This window comes from Musca domestica, unplaced genomic scaffold, assembly GCF_030504385.1.
Source record: "Musca domestica strain aabys unplaced genomic scaffold, Musca_domestica.polishedcontigs.V.1.1 18, whole genome shotgun sequence".
In the NCBI taxonomy this organism is placed as follows: Eukaryota; Metazoa; Arthropoda; class Insecta; order Diptera; family Muscidae; genus Musca; species Musca domestica.
This window is the reverse complement of record NW_026712238.1, coordinates 1,523,860-1,541,914: the sequence shown is the minus strand read 5'-3', so window position 1 is coordinate 1,541,914 and position 18,055 is coordinate 1,523,860. Positions and strand designations below refer to the sequence as shown.

The 18,055-nt window shown below is 33.1% G+C and overlaps 1 protein-coding gene across 3 annotated transcripts in view; it reads left to right on the top strand.

Moving 5' to 3' along the window:
• The first annotated feature begins 1,293 nt into the window (after window positions 1-1,293).
• Window positions 1,294-18,055, top strand: part of LOC101899976 (calsenilin) — a 389,863-nt gene continuing 373,101 nt past the window's right edge. Inside the window, exons 1-2 of one of the 3 annotated variants that reach the window (XM_059120854.1) lie at window positions 1,294-1,595; window positions 2,085-2,228. In XM_059120854.1, coding sequence (XP_058976837.1) covers window positions 2,177-2,228 — 52 coding nt within the window. In that variant the 5' untranslated portion in view covers window positions 1,294-1,595; window positions 2,085-2,176. Of the gene's footprint in view, window positions 2,229-12,874; window positions 13,822-18,055 lie in introns of those variants that run through there. The other 2 variants (XM_059120853.1, XM_059120855.1) reach the window with 2 other exon arrangements.

Sequence of the window (18,055 nt, the reverse complement as noted above, 5' to 3'; positions counted from 1 at the left end):
GAAATCGTGGACCTATACATGCAATGTTTCGCCAGCGAACCCATTATGACCAACAAATACCAACTTTTAGACAAATCCGTAAAAAAATATGGCAAAAATCATCCAAATTAGGAATATCAGGAGGTACCATCAATGGGGACTATACCAAAGCGTGGACCTATACATACAATGTTTCGCCACACGAACTAGGACCCATTTTGACCCACAAATATCAATCTTTAGACAAATCCGTGGAAAAAATTGACAAAAATCATCAAAATACCTTAGATACCGTTATATGGGGACTATACCAAAACGTGGACCGATATATCACATTTTATTCAAGACCAACCATTCTGCTAAATTTTGACGCTCTACGTCATATAATGTGGGCTGTATCGTGATTTCAACAGAGAGACAGACAGACGGACAACGTTAAATTGACTTAGAATTTTATGCTGATAATGAATATATATACTTATGGGGTCCACGACGAATAATTAGGGATGTTTCCAAGGTGGAGGGTATAAAAATGTCGATAAACTTCCATATTGTGGTAGGGTTTCTAGTCGCATTTTTATTTGGATTGGATAAAAAATTGTATTTTGGGTTCTTCGGGGGTAGGTATCATGCAATGTCTAAAAGGACCGAAAACTTTTCGATGACTCGTTTGAGAATCAAGATTTTTAACGAAAATACTCCTCGTATTGTTATAATATTGCCAAAAATAATATATTCCTAAAATGTAAGGATTCCAAGGAGTCTTAATCTGAAAATTTCTAAACATTTGCCTCCTATTTTTTGTTGCTTTGCTATGTAACTTTCAAAACTCCGATACACACTGCACAATGGATGAGTTCACAGCCGTGAATTTACATAGCAACCGAATAGAAAAAAACCAAGCCAGCAAGGCATTTCCTTAAACACAGCGAGTCCAAAAAACATATTTCTTCAAATGCGTCAAGAAAACCAACATTGCTCGAATTCAATTTCATTCCAATTATAGAATAATAATTCCATTTCTTTCTTAAATACCCCAAAAAATTCACCAATTTACTTATTCATTTAAAATTATTCGAACGCAGCTGGATGTACAATGAAAATCTCTCCAAGATAATTATTGAATTAAATCATAAAAATCATTGGTTGAAATAACTCGGTGTGTGTGTGCTTATGGAAAACCGCTGTTTTTCTAATCATTTTCCTTTTGGTTTGTTTTGTTTCACTCATCTTTTCCATGGTGGTCTTCGATGCGTCTCTCCCATTCTCTCAGCCGTTCTCATTGCGGTTCATGTGCTGGCGTATTGTTTGTTATTCTTGTTGTTGTTCTTCTTCTTCATCATCGTCGGCAGCCAGCGTGGAATCTCGTGCAGATTTCTGAATATTTTTTTGAACTGGAATCAGTATGTCTTTACCTCTAAAAATCGTCGCAGCGTGCTTTTTTTACTCGACAAAGAAAAACATCGCGTATTGAAAATCCTCGGGCTTTGTGCATTTCTTTGTGCGGACGGAACGTAACGTAACAGCCAGACGAAAACGTTCTGGTTCATTGTCGTCGTGTTGAGTGTGTGTGTGTGTGCATGCGATGCGATGCGGTTCAATTTGAATTGGCCACAGTGAGTGAATATATCAGCAGCATCGCCCAGCACATTTTCCTAAACGTTGTGTGGTATCACCACGAATGCGTTGTTGTTTTTGTTTTTTTTTTCATATTTGTTTCTGGCGCAGTGAATCCCCCCGCGCTCTTCAGTCAAAGAAAATTGTGTTTTTATCTAAGGAAAATATATTTAATGTTTCTTTCTCCTGTTTGTGGTATTATCTTCCAAATATTCAGATTTCTTCCTCAAGTAGCATGATTTTCGTTTGTTCATCATAAAAATTCAATGTGGTGTTTGGCTGGCGTTTCCATCAACAAATTGCTTTTAATTTAATATGTGAATATTTAAAGAAATGTGTGTTTGGTGTTGTTTTTGTCATTATTATTATTTATATTTAATCATATGAAATTATTAATTCAATTTAATTTATTGCGTTATATCCATTTGTGTGATTGTGTGAGTGCAAAAATAAAATATTTATTTTCCTAATCTTTGAAATTTGCAAAGCAACGAGAGAATTGCATTCTTATGCAAAACGAAGCAATCATTTGATATTAATCTTTAAAATATCTTCCGGCTGTCATTAAATATATATTTCAATGTCTTATGGAAATTTCTTGGCAGACTTGCAAAAAGTTGATGATCTTATAGGTAAGTATTGCCGATTTTATATTTGCCATATTATATACAACTAATTTACGTAAATTGGTGGTGGTGACAAAAACACTTAATGTGGGTGAAAGTATATAAAACAAAAATATACATAAAGAGTGCTAAGAGTTGAATTCTCTGAAATAATTTATTTTTGGAAAACATGTGCAAAAAATCGGGTCATAAGAACGAGTCATTAAACAATGCATTTCTTCGAAGGCGTTCAGTTGAATGAATGTTCTTTAAGAATAGTGAATAAGAAAAAGGAAGGAATATTTATTAAAAAAAAAAAAAAAAAAACAGTAAAGAAAGTCCTAAAGTCGGGCGGGGCCGACTATATGATACCCTACACCACTTTACTAATTTAGTATAACATAACAATTAAAAGTTTTTATGGGAGAATTTAATCGTACACGCTATGATTATAATTATTATTTAAAGTTCAAAGGATTAAATATGCCAAAGCATTTGTATCTTTTAAATTCGGTCTTGTATTGTCCATTTAGCACAAAATTAATTTGAAATCAGATAAAGATATATATGGGAGCTATATCCAAATCTGAGCCGATCTCGAATAGGGTTCGTCCTTGAGCCAAACAAATGATCTGTGCAAAATTTCATCTGGATCGGGTAATAAATGCGAACTGTACTTGGACGGACGAACTAAATACCAAATTTTATCAAGATCGGTTCAGATTTGGATATAGGTCCCATATTTTTAACCGATTCGGGTTAATTGTGCACGAAATGACGAATATCTGCCAAAAAGTCCTGGATTTTGGTACATCCGACCGAATTCAGTCCAGAAGGAAGTACATAAAATTTGGAGAAAAACGGTTCAGATAAAGCTATAGCTGACGTACATATTTTTCATCCGATTTGGCGTTTAGGTCTCTCGCATTCGTAATATCCGTTTTGGCGTTTAGGTCTCTCGCATTCGTAATATGCATGCGACAAACAATGAAACAATAAAGCTCGGAAATACCTTTGTCAAATGTTATCGATTTCCGATTTCTGGTGTATTGTGCAAAAAATACACTACACCATTTGAAAAATACTTGCAAAATGTAAAAAAGTTTTTTGAAAAATGATGCTAACATTTTAAAAATTCCGAATAGCAGGTCTTATAGTTACATGAGACTATAAGAAAAAGTGGACCTCAATAAGCAATTCCCCCTATTACGAACTCCAAATGCCAAGTTTCAGATAATTCTGTAGAAAAATGTAGCAAAAATTAAAAATTCCGAATAATGGTTATTTAAAGACATGGACTTTTATATGCAATTTTTTGTTTTACTAGGTAACACCCATAATGCGCCCAAAATATCAAAATTTATACAATTCCGGTGAAAAATGTGACAGAAATTTTCAAAATACCGAATATCGGAGTACAGTTATATTGGGACTATACCCAAAATTGGATCTATATGGATAGTTCTTTGGTAAGATATTTCATACATATAAAGAAAAACTATTGTTTAAATAGCCAAAGCACCTTACATCTGGAGGTACAGTTAATTGGGGTTATATCATGTGGACCTATATGGCCTATTTTCAATACCAAAAATTCAATGTACCTATTAGGCATCTCAATAAAATTTCATCAACCCACTTTATTTAGCCGTGAAACGACAGCAATTTCCAAAGAATGACAGACACAAAGATGCACGGATATGGCTAAATCCCTATTGAATCTTATTCTGATCAACATGTATAAACATCATTCGAAATATTGTATTTCATTCTCTAATTTTTCATTATAAGGTTTTATAAGTAAATCCAGTATAAAAGGACCAATATTTACCAAAAAGTAAGCAAAAGCTATAATTGTGCGGGCCCGACCATGTGATACCCTACAGCACTACAATATGTTAGAAGCCCCAAATGCTTTTGAAATTATATCACGGAGGAGCAGTGATAGATATTACTTTTAGCATTTCGACCAGGGACATTTGGCCAATATTTACGAACTCCGTCGTGCTGTTAGTTGTAGTGGTCCATTTTACAGCTAAATATAATCAAATGGTCATCCATCTCTTCTCAGGCGTGTCGATTGGCTTCAATTGTGTAATCAGGACATATTTTCTGTTTTTGGTTCATTTGAACCCCTAAATATGTTGCGATCATCTCCAAAAGCAAGAGGTCCCTCTGTATCTCCAAATTTAGGCTCATCTATATGATTTACTTGTCTACGATATTTGGCTATATTAGTCAAAGAAATCAGCATAAAAAGCCAGAAGTTCGCCTTTTGTATATTTTGGATTTCGCCTGCAAGGTATTTTCAGCGTTTCGGTAGAATTTGAATGTTGGTTTTTTCACACAAAAGTAGTGGTCCATTGTACCCGTTGTCCTAAACTCTAACTCCATACGAGAGTTCGTGTCCTTTGGCTTCTATTTGTGACCTTTATAACGGCTGAGAAATCAGTAACATTTTTAGTTGTCGGTCCACTTCAATCCCTAAATATATGGCGGACATTTTTAAAAACAATAGGCCTAGTCCTTCTGAACCCAACCCTACCCTTGTGAAAATGTTCGTGAGGATCGGACGATAATTGCACTCTGTATAAAATAACTCTAACCTGCGTTGTAAGGTGAAAAATATTACAAAATATACACTTCGATATTATAAATCAAATTGAAAAGATCGCATGCGATAAAAAATATGAAAAAATAATAAAAAATGTCACAAAATTCTACAAAATCTATATTAACATCATTATTGGCATCTTTTTATGTAATTTTTTAGATTTTATACTTTTATACCAAGAGGTCATTCTAAATTGACAAAATTTGTTAAAATCGGTACAGCCATTTATGAGATATATGCATTCAAGCTAACATCCCAAGCTAACATACACATTGTATATATTTCGCTATATATATCCGATGTATTTACTATCGGCATCTATGTAACGGTCAGAATTGACCTGCTCGTATATTTGTGATTTCACCCGTATTAAAAATATTCGCGGTTTAATGGAAAATTTGACTTTAATTTAACACAAATGTTTTGCTCTATTTCCCCCACTAAATTTTACCCGATGGTCATCATCATCCTTCTAAAATGTTGATTTGTAGGAAAATTTTGCATAAACTCGGCTTAAAACCTAAAATGTTTTTTAGAATGGAACATGTTGATAAATTTCTGCTTAGAGGCTCCATTTAACAGCACCGCTCATTTTTTTGGTTTTTGAAGATTTTTTCTGGCAAAAAATTGCCAATAAAGGTTAGTGTAGTATTCAGCCCCACAGTTGTTGCTGTTTACATAACCACTTTGTTGCAAACCCCAAGTAAAGAAACGTACCACTATTCGGTTTTAAACTTATTTTATTGCTAAAATGAATGATCGCCTTGCAAAAACTCAGACGAGTAGGTCCACTTATCTATCTAGCCCCCAATTAACTGTTCTGTACCTGTATCAAAAAGGCATTTTTAAGACACTATCATAATGGTTTCATTTGCGTTTGCAGTTTATAATGGAAGTTTCTCGATTATTAAATTCAAATGCTTTTATTTTTTCAATATCGAATCCAATATTTATATATTTACATTTATATGCAACAAATATTTAAAAAGTTCACATTATGTCCTTCACAATTCACATTGAACTTCAAAATTTACTTTACTTATACATTTTATTTCAACAATGCGTCCAAATATGTGTGGACATATGCATTCAAAAATAATATTTCAATGACAGTGAAACGATACAATGCCCCTCTATTTTCACATTCCCTGTCGTTCGGCAATATTTGTCACTATGGGTTTTTATTTTTCGCTTTTTTTATGACCACATTTCATATTTTTATTTCATATTATATTTGTTGAACACATAATACAACTAATCATCAACATTTTCAATTTCAATTGTGTCGTTGTTTGTCAAAGTAAATATATGTATGTATGTATGTCTGTCTATATGAAAGCGCTCAGTATGTCATCATATTTTAGCTTGATTTTTGGCACCCGGCCAATTTGTTATTCAAAGTCATGTAAAACTATTGTCTTAAATGAGACTAATTGCCAGATTTATTAGTGGCTGACACCAAATGAAAAAAGAGAAGGAGAAGAGGAACAACAAACAAATGTTTTTTCTCTAAACATTGTGCCAATGTTATTTTAAACAAATTCAAAATTATAAATTGCAAGGAAATGTTCTAATCGAATGGAATTGTTGAAAAATATGGCACAAATTAAACAGTCAATTGGATGCAATAAATAACGATGGTGGTTTTGTAATTTCGGTTTAGTGGTAATGTGAATGTCAGTAACTTGTGGAACATTTTAAAATTTACATAGAATAAGTTAAAAAGTTTAAGTCGGTTTCGCCGTTGTATATCCTCAGCCAATGTCCGATTATTTAAATATATTTTGATTTGAGTTATGATAATTCAAATTGGTGACCTCATAAAGGTCGAATGGTGGTTGCCAAGGAGTCGTCCAATATTGGTCATTTTTTATCTGATCAATGTCCCATATTTGGACTATATTGGCTACCTCATTCACTTTTTATGAGCTATGTGATAATTTTTGGAAAATGTTAAAATGTACCTGATATAGTGGTATTCGCGGAAAAATATACCAATAAAAAAGTGAATATCTTTTGTCGATTTTTTTTCAATTTTAGTCATATTTTTTATCGCATGCGATTTTTTCAATTTGACTTACAATTTTGAATTGGAAACTTTCTAAATGTTTACACCCCCAACACTACGTTTTGAGGGTATTATATGCATGTCGCAATTATCGTCCGATCCTCACGAAATTTTTCATGGGGTCAAAATTAAAGCCTCTTGTTCTTAAGATGGACATTTAGAGATGCAAATTGACTAAAAAAAAAATATTTTTTTTTGATTTTGTAGTCGCTCTATAGGCCACAATTGAAAACTTATCGACACGAAATTTAAGAACAGGGACATTTTGTTTTTTTTTTTCAAAACTGAAATCTTCCAAAATTGATTTGGACAAAAGTGACTTCGAATATATTGTAGTGTTGTAGGGTATCACATGGTCGGCCCAGCACGACAATAGCCTTTGCTTACTTGTTGTTTTTTTTTTTTTTGAATCTGTGGGTGGAGGTTCCATATGGTGTGGTCCAATATCTAGCATAATTACAACAGCTCTAGTGTTAATAATGCGTTAAATTTGAAGAGAATCGAATGTTTTTTCCGCATTTGTTAAAAATACAGTTACTTAAAATCTTGACCCTTAGCGGGGGAGGTTAAAGCAAGAGTGGCCCTATATTTTCCATTTTCGTAATAGATCTTGTGCTGGTGAAAATTGTAGAATTTTTGTAATTCGAAAGCAATCGGACTCTTATTTCACAGTTTATAAATGTTATAATTATACAAAATTCTGACCCTTTGTGGGAGAGGTACTTAATGAAATGAGCTGATATTGTCCATTTTCGCACCTGACCTAGAACATATGTACCTATTACGATTTGCAAAGTTATAGCAAAATGAGACAATCCTTTACCTTACTAAGAAGCAGAATATTTTCTTTGAAAATTGCGACCTTTTGTGGGGGAGGTATCAGAGGAAGAGGGCCGATAAAGTCCATCTCCGAACTCGATCTAAGTTTGATCGATGTACCTTCGAGAGTTATCGTGCACGCCGGCAAATTATTGTAAAGTTTGCAGCGATATCAGAAACGTGCAGCATTTGCTGAAGAAATGTTTTTATAAACCGAAATTGATAATAGAATAGAGCGTAGAACAATACGGTAAGAAACAAGTATACATATTTTTTTTTGGTTCAGAGACTCACGTAGATATTTGATCTGGAATATTTCTTCCTTTGACACTTTCCAAAAAAAGTAAATAAATAAATCAAAAAAAAAAAAATAAATAAATAAATAAATGAAAATAATAATAATAATAAAAGTAATAATAATAATAATAATAATAATAATAATAATAATAATAATAATAATAATAATAATAATAATAACAATAATATTAATAATAATAATTATAATAACGAAATATAATTATAACGAAATAAAATTATTGTAAAGTTTGCAGCGATATCAGAAACGTGCAGCATTTGCTGAAGAAATGTTTTTATAAACCGAAATTGATAATAGAATAGAGCGTAGAACAATACGGTAAGAAACAAGTATACATATTTTTTTTTGGTTCAGAGACTCACGTAGATATTTGATCTGGAATATTTCTTCCTTTGACACTTTCCAAAAAAAGTAAATAAATAAATCAAAAAAAAAAAAAATAAATAAATAAATAAATGAAAATAATAATAATAATAAAGTAATAATAATAATAATAATAATAATAATAATAATAATAATAATAATAATAATAATAATAATAATAATAATAATAACAATAATATTAATAATAATAATTATAATAACGAAATATAATAATAATAATAACAATAATAATAATAATAATAATAATAATAATAATAATAATAATAATAATAATAATAATAATAATAATAATAATAATAATAATAATAATAATAATAATAATAATAATAATAATAATAATAATAATAATAATAATAATAATAATAGTAATCATAATAATAATAATAATAATAATAATAATAATAATAATAATAATAATAATAATAATAATAATAATAATAATAATAATAATAATAATAATAATAATAATAATAATAATAATAATAAATAAAAATAGAATAAGGGAGTTTTAGATTTAGAGATATTAGTTAAACAATAGTCCTACAACATTTCGTGAGGATTGTTTATAATGTAGATCAGGGAGATACGAAGATATATACATGTTAATTAATTAATATAAACAGGTGTACACCCATGCCCAGTTCGATGTAGACCAGGGAGATACGAAGATATATACATGTTCGGTCGGTGATCAAAATTTCCAGGCGTTTGAAACTATTTGGTCCAACATTTAATACCTTCAATACATAGTGTTGTACCATGGAAGATATAACCATAGAAAAAATCAGCATAAGATGAGCGAAAATCTGTGGTTTCAATTTCGTATAGTTGTTAACACATATTTGCCAACCGTAAACAACAGAATGTCATATTTCTTAAGTCATAACTTTTATCCGCAGTACTTTCATATTAATATTACATATAAAAGAATTTAAATTATATACAACCTATTGACTAGGATGTATGTATATATCAAATCTTAAAAATGAGTCACACCTACTATTAGTGTTATACATATTATGTTTCAAAGAGATCTCTGTACCTATTAAACTAACAAAAAATAAAAAAATAAAACAATGAACTTTGAAGATAAAGTAAACAAATTGTATAAAAGTCGAAATTGTAAATAAATTTGTATGTATCATTAAAATACAATAAACTCATTTGAAATGCATTTAAAGAATTTGTTATTGGTTAATATTACAGTTTTTCCAATTCTTTCCTGGGTATATAGAATTTATTTTTGTGTAAATTTAAATAGCTGCCAACATTCTTATTTGATTTACTGACTCGAATAACGGAAAAGTGGATTTAAAATGTATGAAGCAAAAGCTAAACAGCTGTCCCGAAATTTGAAAATAAATACGTTAAACGTTAAAAGATCTGTTTCTGGAGCAGCAACATCTGTTCTAACAGAAATGCAATGAACATGAAGAATTTTTTTCACAGAAAGCTTTGAGGCATATAATTAACATTTAATTTACAGAGAATGTTAGATTAACAGATGCAAAGAGAGTTATAAGAGAAAGTCTATTTAACATGATCATGTGCACATTAAAGAGAAAAATCTTGGAGTAGGAGATAAGGAAAACGCACATGCCAGAAATATGTATGCATGAAGAAAGAAAGAAAGAAAGAAAGAAAGAAAGAAAATAGGTTGGGCCGACCATAACCCGCAATAACCAACCCACTTTGTATATTTTCCAAATCTTGAAAAAAATCAAAATTGTCGCTATTTCTTTCACTTTAATTAAAAATAAAAAAACAACGCTGAGCCCAACACTAAGTTCAACTCTGCACTTTTTGTGGATCCAACCCATAATTTTTTAACGAGCGATGAGCATATTCTGGGCGTTATAAAGCACTCTTCGACATGAGTAGGTCAACTCAAAATGTAATATATAGGTTGATCGCAGCAAATCTTAGATTCCCAATAATATTTTTAGTGATGAGTAAATTTTTCTATATTTTTTCGCTTTCCTTAAATATGTTTGTAGTTTGCTTTGAAATGTTAACCAATTAAAAGGTAGCGGAAGGGTTAAAATTTTATATACCACCTTAAAACCAGATCTAGTTTTCATAGGAATATTGAGATAAACAAAGTTCGAAATTGTCTGCAAGGAAAGCCATAAGTATGCTTATATATGAAATTTTACGCAAATTGAATACTCTCTTCGTTCCCTATAAGGTATGATTGGAATTAACAGTTAGGTCATATGTTTCATTGGATGAAAATTGTTTAATAACATTTGGAGTTGATCTAGTCATGTTTGTTAATCTATCTGTTTGTCCGCCAGTCTAGAGATGATCTAACCGTGTCCGTCGGTCTGTCTGTCTTGCTGGCTTGATCGAGTTCGAAGATGGGAAATATCGGTGTAGTTCAAAGGTTCAATAGCTTACCCGTTGCTTATTTCGGATTTTATGATAGTTTGACCCTTTGTGGGGGAGGTACTTGAAGAAATGATCCCACCTCTACCGTCTTTATAACAAATCTCGTGTTGATGGAAATATTGAGATGTGCCAAGTCTGAATGAAATTGGATGTTAATTTTGCGTTTTATCAGCTTCATGGATATTCAAAATTTTGACCCTCTGTGGGGTAGGTACCACAAGTAGTAGACCGATGTATTCCATCTTCACACAAGACCTTGGACTAATAAAAATATTGTGACGTGTGTGTTTGAAGACAGTCGGACTCTTACATCACATTTAATGAGAGTTGTAATTATTCGAAATTTTGACCATTTGTGGGGGAGGTACTTGATGGAGTGGACCGATATTTTCCATTTTAACACTTGACTTAGCACTGACGCAAATATTGGGATTTGCAAAGTTGGAGCAAAATAAGATTATGCTTTCTCTTTCTGTTCAAAAAATACATTTTTTGATAATGTCGACCTTTTGTGGGGGAGGTACCAGAAGGCGTGGACCGATATTGTCCATCTTAACACCAGACCTTGGGTTAATATAAATATCAGGCTCTTACCTCACATTTTATTATTCAAAATTTTGTACCTTTTGTGGAGAGGTACCAGAAGGATTGGACCGATATTGTCCATGACCTAGCACTGATGGAAATATTAGGATTTGCAGATTTGAGGCAAAATCGGATCATCCTTTCTCTTTCTGTGCAATAAAAAAATTTCTTTGGAAATTTCAACATTTTGTGAGGGAGGAACCAGAAGGAGTTGACCGATATTGCCCATCTCCGACCTCGATCTAAGTTTGACAAAAATATTACGATGTACCAAGTTTGGATCAAATCGCATACTCCCTTCGAGAGTTATCGTGTGCACCAGCCAGTCAGACAGACGGACGGATGGATGGACATCGCTAGATCGACTCCAAATATTCTGAAACGGATTTGTTTCAAAGAGACCTAGGGTCTAGAACCGTTGTTTCGACTAGGCACGTTTTGACCGCATCAAATTGTATATACCCTACCCTCTGTAGCCATATGGCTGAGTGTATACAAATTGAAATCAATTTAGCAGGGTACAGATGTTGTCATTATTATGTTCTTCTTTTGAATAATCCCTATAGATCAGGAACTAGTATTTTCCAAAAACCTACGAAACCTAACCGAACAATGGCATTTAACATTAAAAAAATATAGGCGGCATTTTTATTGAAAAGTTATGGAACACATTTTCCTCCAAATATCCGATGACCATCCAAAATGGTAAGCTTCTGCCCTGGTCTTTTTCTCACTTAAATATTTTGCGAACATCTGCAAAAACCATAGACTTATATTCTGACCCTTACCCTAATTCCATGCAAATTTCAAGACGACATAGGCAGACGGACAGGCACACATAGTTAGATCGACTCTACTCGGTGAGATAGGAAGATCAATGTAGTATGAGGTTGGTCTAGGAATTGCAATAATGGCAAATGGTAAAAAGTTAGATTGTCCAGATATTAAATTTGCAGTTGCATTAAGGAAAACAACACAAAAATTCTCTTAAAATGTCTTGAAGAGAGCTAAAGGGAAGAGCACTACTAAATATGCCACGAAAGATCATCCCCTCTCTACATTGCGTCAACAGAAATGTTAAATGTGTTTACATTTAACAGAATCCAATTTTTTGGAATATCCAAAAAAGCACCCGAGCCACTAGTCTATTTATGATATTCAAAGTAAACAAACGTGCGTAAAGGAAAATTAAAAATATTTAGCGGTTTGAACGGAATGCCGACAAAATTATACACGGTCGTATTTTTTTATATAAATTTGAAGGCAAAATATTTGAATTAATAATAGATAAATGAGCAACTAGCACCAAAAGTCATTGATAAATTATACTGTGTTAAAAACGTCAAATGTAGAAAAAAAAAATAAAATCTGACAAGAAAAAAAATACAAATATAAAGAGGAAATAAATTATAGAAATAGTGGGTGAAATCAAAATGTCTTTACATTGAAAGAGAGAATGCGAATTCTGAGGGAAAAATAAAAAAATACGAAAAATAAAAAGAAATAAAATGTGCCAAAAAAGTAAATTGCACGGTCTGCGAAATTTCAATAAAACAGCAATTAATTAGAAAAAAAAAATCTTAAAATAATACACAAAATTATTTTGATGGAGTGGCAAATGAATGCTTTGTGTTGGTGGAAGAAAAAAATTAACAACCCTTTTATATAAATAAATTATTTATAAATAGACTTGCTTTTGTTATAAAAAATCAAGTCTAAACATTTACATATAAAAACAACAACAATAATATAGTTTTTTTATTCTCATTGTTTACGTTCTGGCCAACCAGACAAGGCCCGACCAGACATTGTTTATACCCCAATTCTAGTTGGTCGTTGAAATGTTCCCATCACTTCTCCCGGTTTGTGTTTTAGCGCTTTACATTTTCTCGCATTTTGGCGGTGCATTTTGTTTATAAACTGTCGGTATCGGAAAATATTTGCTTTGTAAAGAAAAGTGAAAACCAATAATACCTCTAATAAACCCCATTTATTTGTGAATGTTTTTTTTCTTCGATTTCTTTCATGGTCCATTAAAAAACTCACACACAACAACACACGCTCACACATATCCACACACATCAGCACTCCGGGCCAAGCGCTTGCCATTAAGATTTTTCCATTTTAAAATACATTCGTCTGTATACGCTTTGATCACGGACAAATTTAAAATATATAAAAGTATTTGAAGATTTTTTAAGTGATTCATAAAAAAAATATTTAGAAAATATTAAAGTGATAGAAATTATTGAAAAAATAAATAAATAAATAATTTTAGTGAATATATGTTTGTTTTTAAATATTAAAAAAAATAAAGTGATTTCCAACAGTGAAAACAAGAAATTATTTGGTTTTATTAAATTTGGCAAAGTGAATTAGTTTTAATTGTATTAATAATAAATACGCATCAAAATGGAAGGCAATCAGGAAATTTGCGGATCCAGTAAGTATTGTTGTCATTGATAATGTTTAGACATCACAGAACCACATGTTGTGTTATTTTAACAACATTTTCATCAAAATTGTTTGGTGGTTTTAAAATTTACAACAAATTAGAAAATGAAAAAATGAAATCGTGTGTGATCAACATATACAGGGTGAGATAAAATAAGTAAAAAACATTAAGTTCGGCCAGGCCAAACTTTAAATACCTTAGGGTAAAGGAAACACTAGAGCCCAGTATGAACCACATATACCAATTTTTAGACATATTCATGGGAAAATGTGTCAAAAATAATCAAAATATCGAATATCGGGAGGTCCCGTTATATGGGGGCTATACCAAATCGTGGACCTAAACATGCAATGTTTCGCCAAAGGAGCTAGAACCCATTATGACCTACAAATACCAATTGTTAGACAAATCCGTCAAAAAATGTGGCGAAAATCATCAAAATACCGAATATCGGAAGGTACCGTTATATGGGGACTGTACCAAAACGTCAACTTATATATACAATGTTTCGCACACGAACTAGAACCCATTATGACCTACAACTACCAATTCTCAGACAAATCCGTGAAAAAATGTGGCATAAATCATATAAATACCGAATATTGGGAGGCACCGTTATATGGGGACTATACCAAAATGTGGACCTATATATCTCATTTTCAATACCAACCATCCTAGACACAATACAAATTGATCTGCTAAATTTTGGTCTATCTACGTCAAATAATGTGGGCTGTAACGTGATTTCGACAGACAGACGGACATCGTTAAATCGACTTAGAATTTTATGCTGATTATGGATATATATATATATATATACATTATGGGGTCTACGACGAATATTTAAGGATGTTACAAACGGAATGACAAAGTTAATATACCCTTCTTTCCAAGGTGGAGGGTATAAAAACTGCAACAAAGTCAAATGCCATAAGTTTGTCATTTTTATAACCTTAACCATAATATGGAAGGTATATTAAGATTGTCATTCCGTTTGTAACACCTCGAAATATACCTTTTAGACCCCACAAAGTATATATATTCTTGATCAGCATAAAATTCTATGTCGATTTAGAATTGTCCTTCCGTCTGTCAGTCTATCCGTCTGTGGAAATCACTCTAGCTTCCGAACGGAATGAAGTAGATTGGAAAAAAATTTACTCAAGTGTATATAATGTCTGCAGGACTTTTGGTATGTGGTAATGGGCCATGTAGGTCCACGTTTTGGTATAGCCCCCATATAACGGTACCTCCCGATATTCGGTATTTTGATGATTTTTGCGACAAAATTCATCGGAATTGTTTAAAATTTGACATTTGAAGTTCGTAATGAATACTACAGCCTACGACAGAAAATTGTCTGTGCACGTCCACGTCTTCCTATAACCCCCTTATAACGGTACCCCCCGATATTCGGTATTTTGATGATCTTAGCGACATTTTTCACCGGAATTGTTTTAAATTTGGTATTTGAAGTTCGTAATAGATACTACAGTCAAAGACAGAAAATTGTCTGTGCAGGTCCACGTCTTCGTATAGCCCCCATATAACGGTACCTCTCGATATTCGGTATTTTGATCCACCATTATTCACCAGAATTGTTTCAAGTTTGGTATTTGAAGTTCGTAATGGATACTACAGCCTATGACAGAAAATTGTCAGTGCACGTCCACGTCTTCCTATAACCCCCATATAATGGCACCTTCCGATATTCGGTATTTTGATGATTTTTGCGACATTATTTAACGGAATTGTTTAAAATTTGGCATTTGAAGTTCGTAATGAATACTACAGCCAAAGACAGAAATTTGTCTGTGCAGATCCACGTCTTCGTATAGCCCCCATATAACGGTACCTCCCGATATTCGGTGTTTTGATGATTTAACATCTTACTCAAATGTATATAATGTCTGCAGGACTTTTGGTATTGAAAATGGGCCATGTAGGTCCACGTTCTGGCATAGCCTCCATATAACGGCACCTCCCGATATTTGGTATTTTGATCCAACATTATTCACCTGAATTGTTTCAAATTTGGTATTTGAAGTTCGCAATGGATACTACAGCCTATGGCAGAAAATTGTCTGTGTACGTCCACGCCTTCCTATAACCCCCTTATAACGGTACCCCACGATATTCGGTATTTTGATGATCTTAGCGACATTTTTCACCGGAATTGTTTCAAATTTGGTATTTGAAGTTCGTAATAGATACTACTGTCAAAGACAGAAAATTGTCTGTGCAGGTCGACGTCTTCGTATAGCCCCCATATAAAGGTACCTCTCGATATTCGGTATTTTGATCCACCATTATTCACCAGAATTGTTTCAAATTTGGTATTTGAAGTTCGTAATGGATACTACAGCCTATGACAGAAAATTGTCAGTGCACGTCCACGTCTTCCTATAACCCCCATATAATGGCACCTTCCGATATTCGGTATTTTGATGATTTTTGCGACATTATTTAACGGAATTGTTTAAAATTTGGCATTTGAAGTTCGTAATGAATACTACAGCCAAAGACAGAAATTTGTCTGTGCAGGTCCACGTCTTCGTATAGCCCCCATATAACGGTACCTCCCGATATTCGGTATTTTGATGATTTTAGCTACATTAATCACCGAATGAAAGCAACATTTTACTCAAATGTATATAATGTCTGCAGGACTTTTGGTATTGAAAATGGGCCATGTAGGTTCACGTTCTGGTATAGCCTCCATATAACGGCACCTCCCGATATTCGGTACTTTGATCCACCATTATTCACCTGAATTGTTTCAAATTTGGTATTTGAAGTTCGCAATGGATACTACAGCCTATGGCAGAAAATTGTCTGTGCACGCCCACGTCTTCCTATAACCCCCTTATAACGGTACCCCCCGATATTCGGTATTTTGATGATCTTAGCGACATTTTTCACCGGAATTGTTTCAAATTTGGTATTTGAAGTTCGTAATAGATACTACAGTCAAAGACAGAAAGTTGTTTGTCCAGGTCCACGTCTTCGTATAGCCCCCATATAACTGTATCTCCCGATATTCGGTATTTTGATGATTTTAGCTACATTATTCACCGAATGAAAGCAAAAATGTCGGAAATAGCATCAAATTTTAGAATAAGTTTAGATTTGTTCAAATTGGTCACCTTTGGCACGAATTATGGCCTTCAAACGGGCAATGAAACCGTCCGAATGTTGCTCTGCGGTATTTTGGCCCATTCCTACCGAAGCGCTTGCTTGAGATGATCGACACTTTGTTAGTTTTTAGTGCCAACCTTGCTATCTAAAATACTCCAGACAATAGTTCAACGGATTGGTAGATTTTTGTGGCCATTGTGCGCTGGAAATTAAGCGAGGAACCTCATTTTGTAACCATTCTTGGGTGGAGCGTGCTGAGTAAAATGGTGATGAGTTAGAAAATCCAAGGTCTGCGGCCAAAATGTTTGCGTGCCTAAGGCTTTAATACATCCTCCAGAATATTTTTCCTCCAAATATTGCATTTATTCTGATGCCATGGTCGATTAATATGAGCGGATAGCGACCATCTACTGTTATGGTGGGCCACACCATTACCATGGCCGGCGCTTGAGTTATGGTGGCCAACCGAAGGTGCACATTTTCAGCTGACCTCTTTGGCAAGTAAATACGAACATTCTTTTTTACAAACTGCAGGACAGCAAATGTTTTCTCATCGGAGAAAACCAAATTCGGCAATTCACCACTTTCGGCCAAGCGAAGCAATTCTTTAGCTCTTTTGAGTCTATTTTTTATTTCTGTTGCGGTGTAAGTTTTTGCATTTTTTGAAATTTCAATGGCTTTACCCCGAGCTCATTTTTCAATATATGATAAATGGAATATTGCGATATGTTCAGCTCACGAGCCATTTTTCGGCCACTGCTACGCGTGTTTCGATCAACTTTTCGTACCATTTCTGCTGATGTTGCTGTTTTCTTACGTCCACTTCCTTGACGTCGGGCTACACTACCAGTATCACGGTAACGAGCGATGGTATGAGACACAAAAGATTTATTCACATTTAAATGCTGGAGTGCTCTAACGATAGTCACTTGTGGTTTCCCAGCCAAATATAAAGAAATCACACTATCACGCTTGAACTCCATCACAAATAACTTTTTTTCTGGAAAATTCTCACCAAAATGCTTTTGTGTGCTTGTAAACAATATAAAAAGCTGTCACTGGAATAATTTTTACAGCTGTCGGA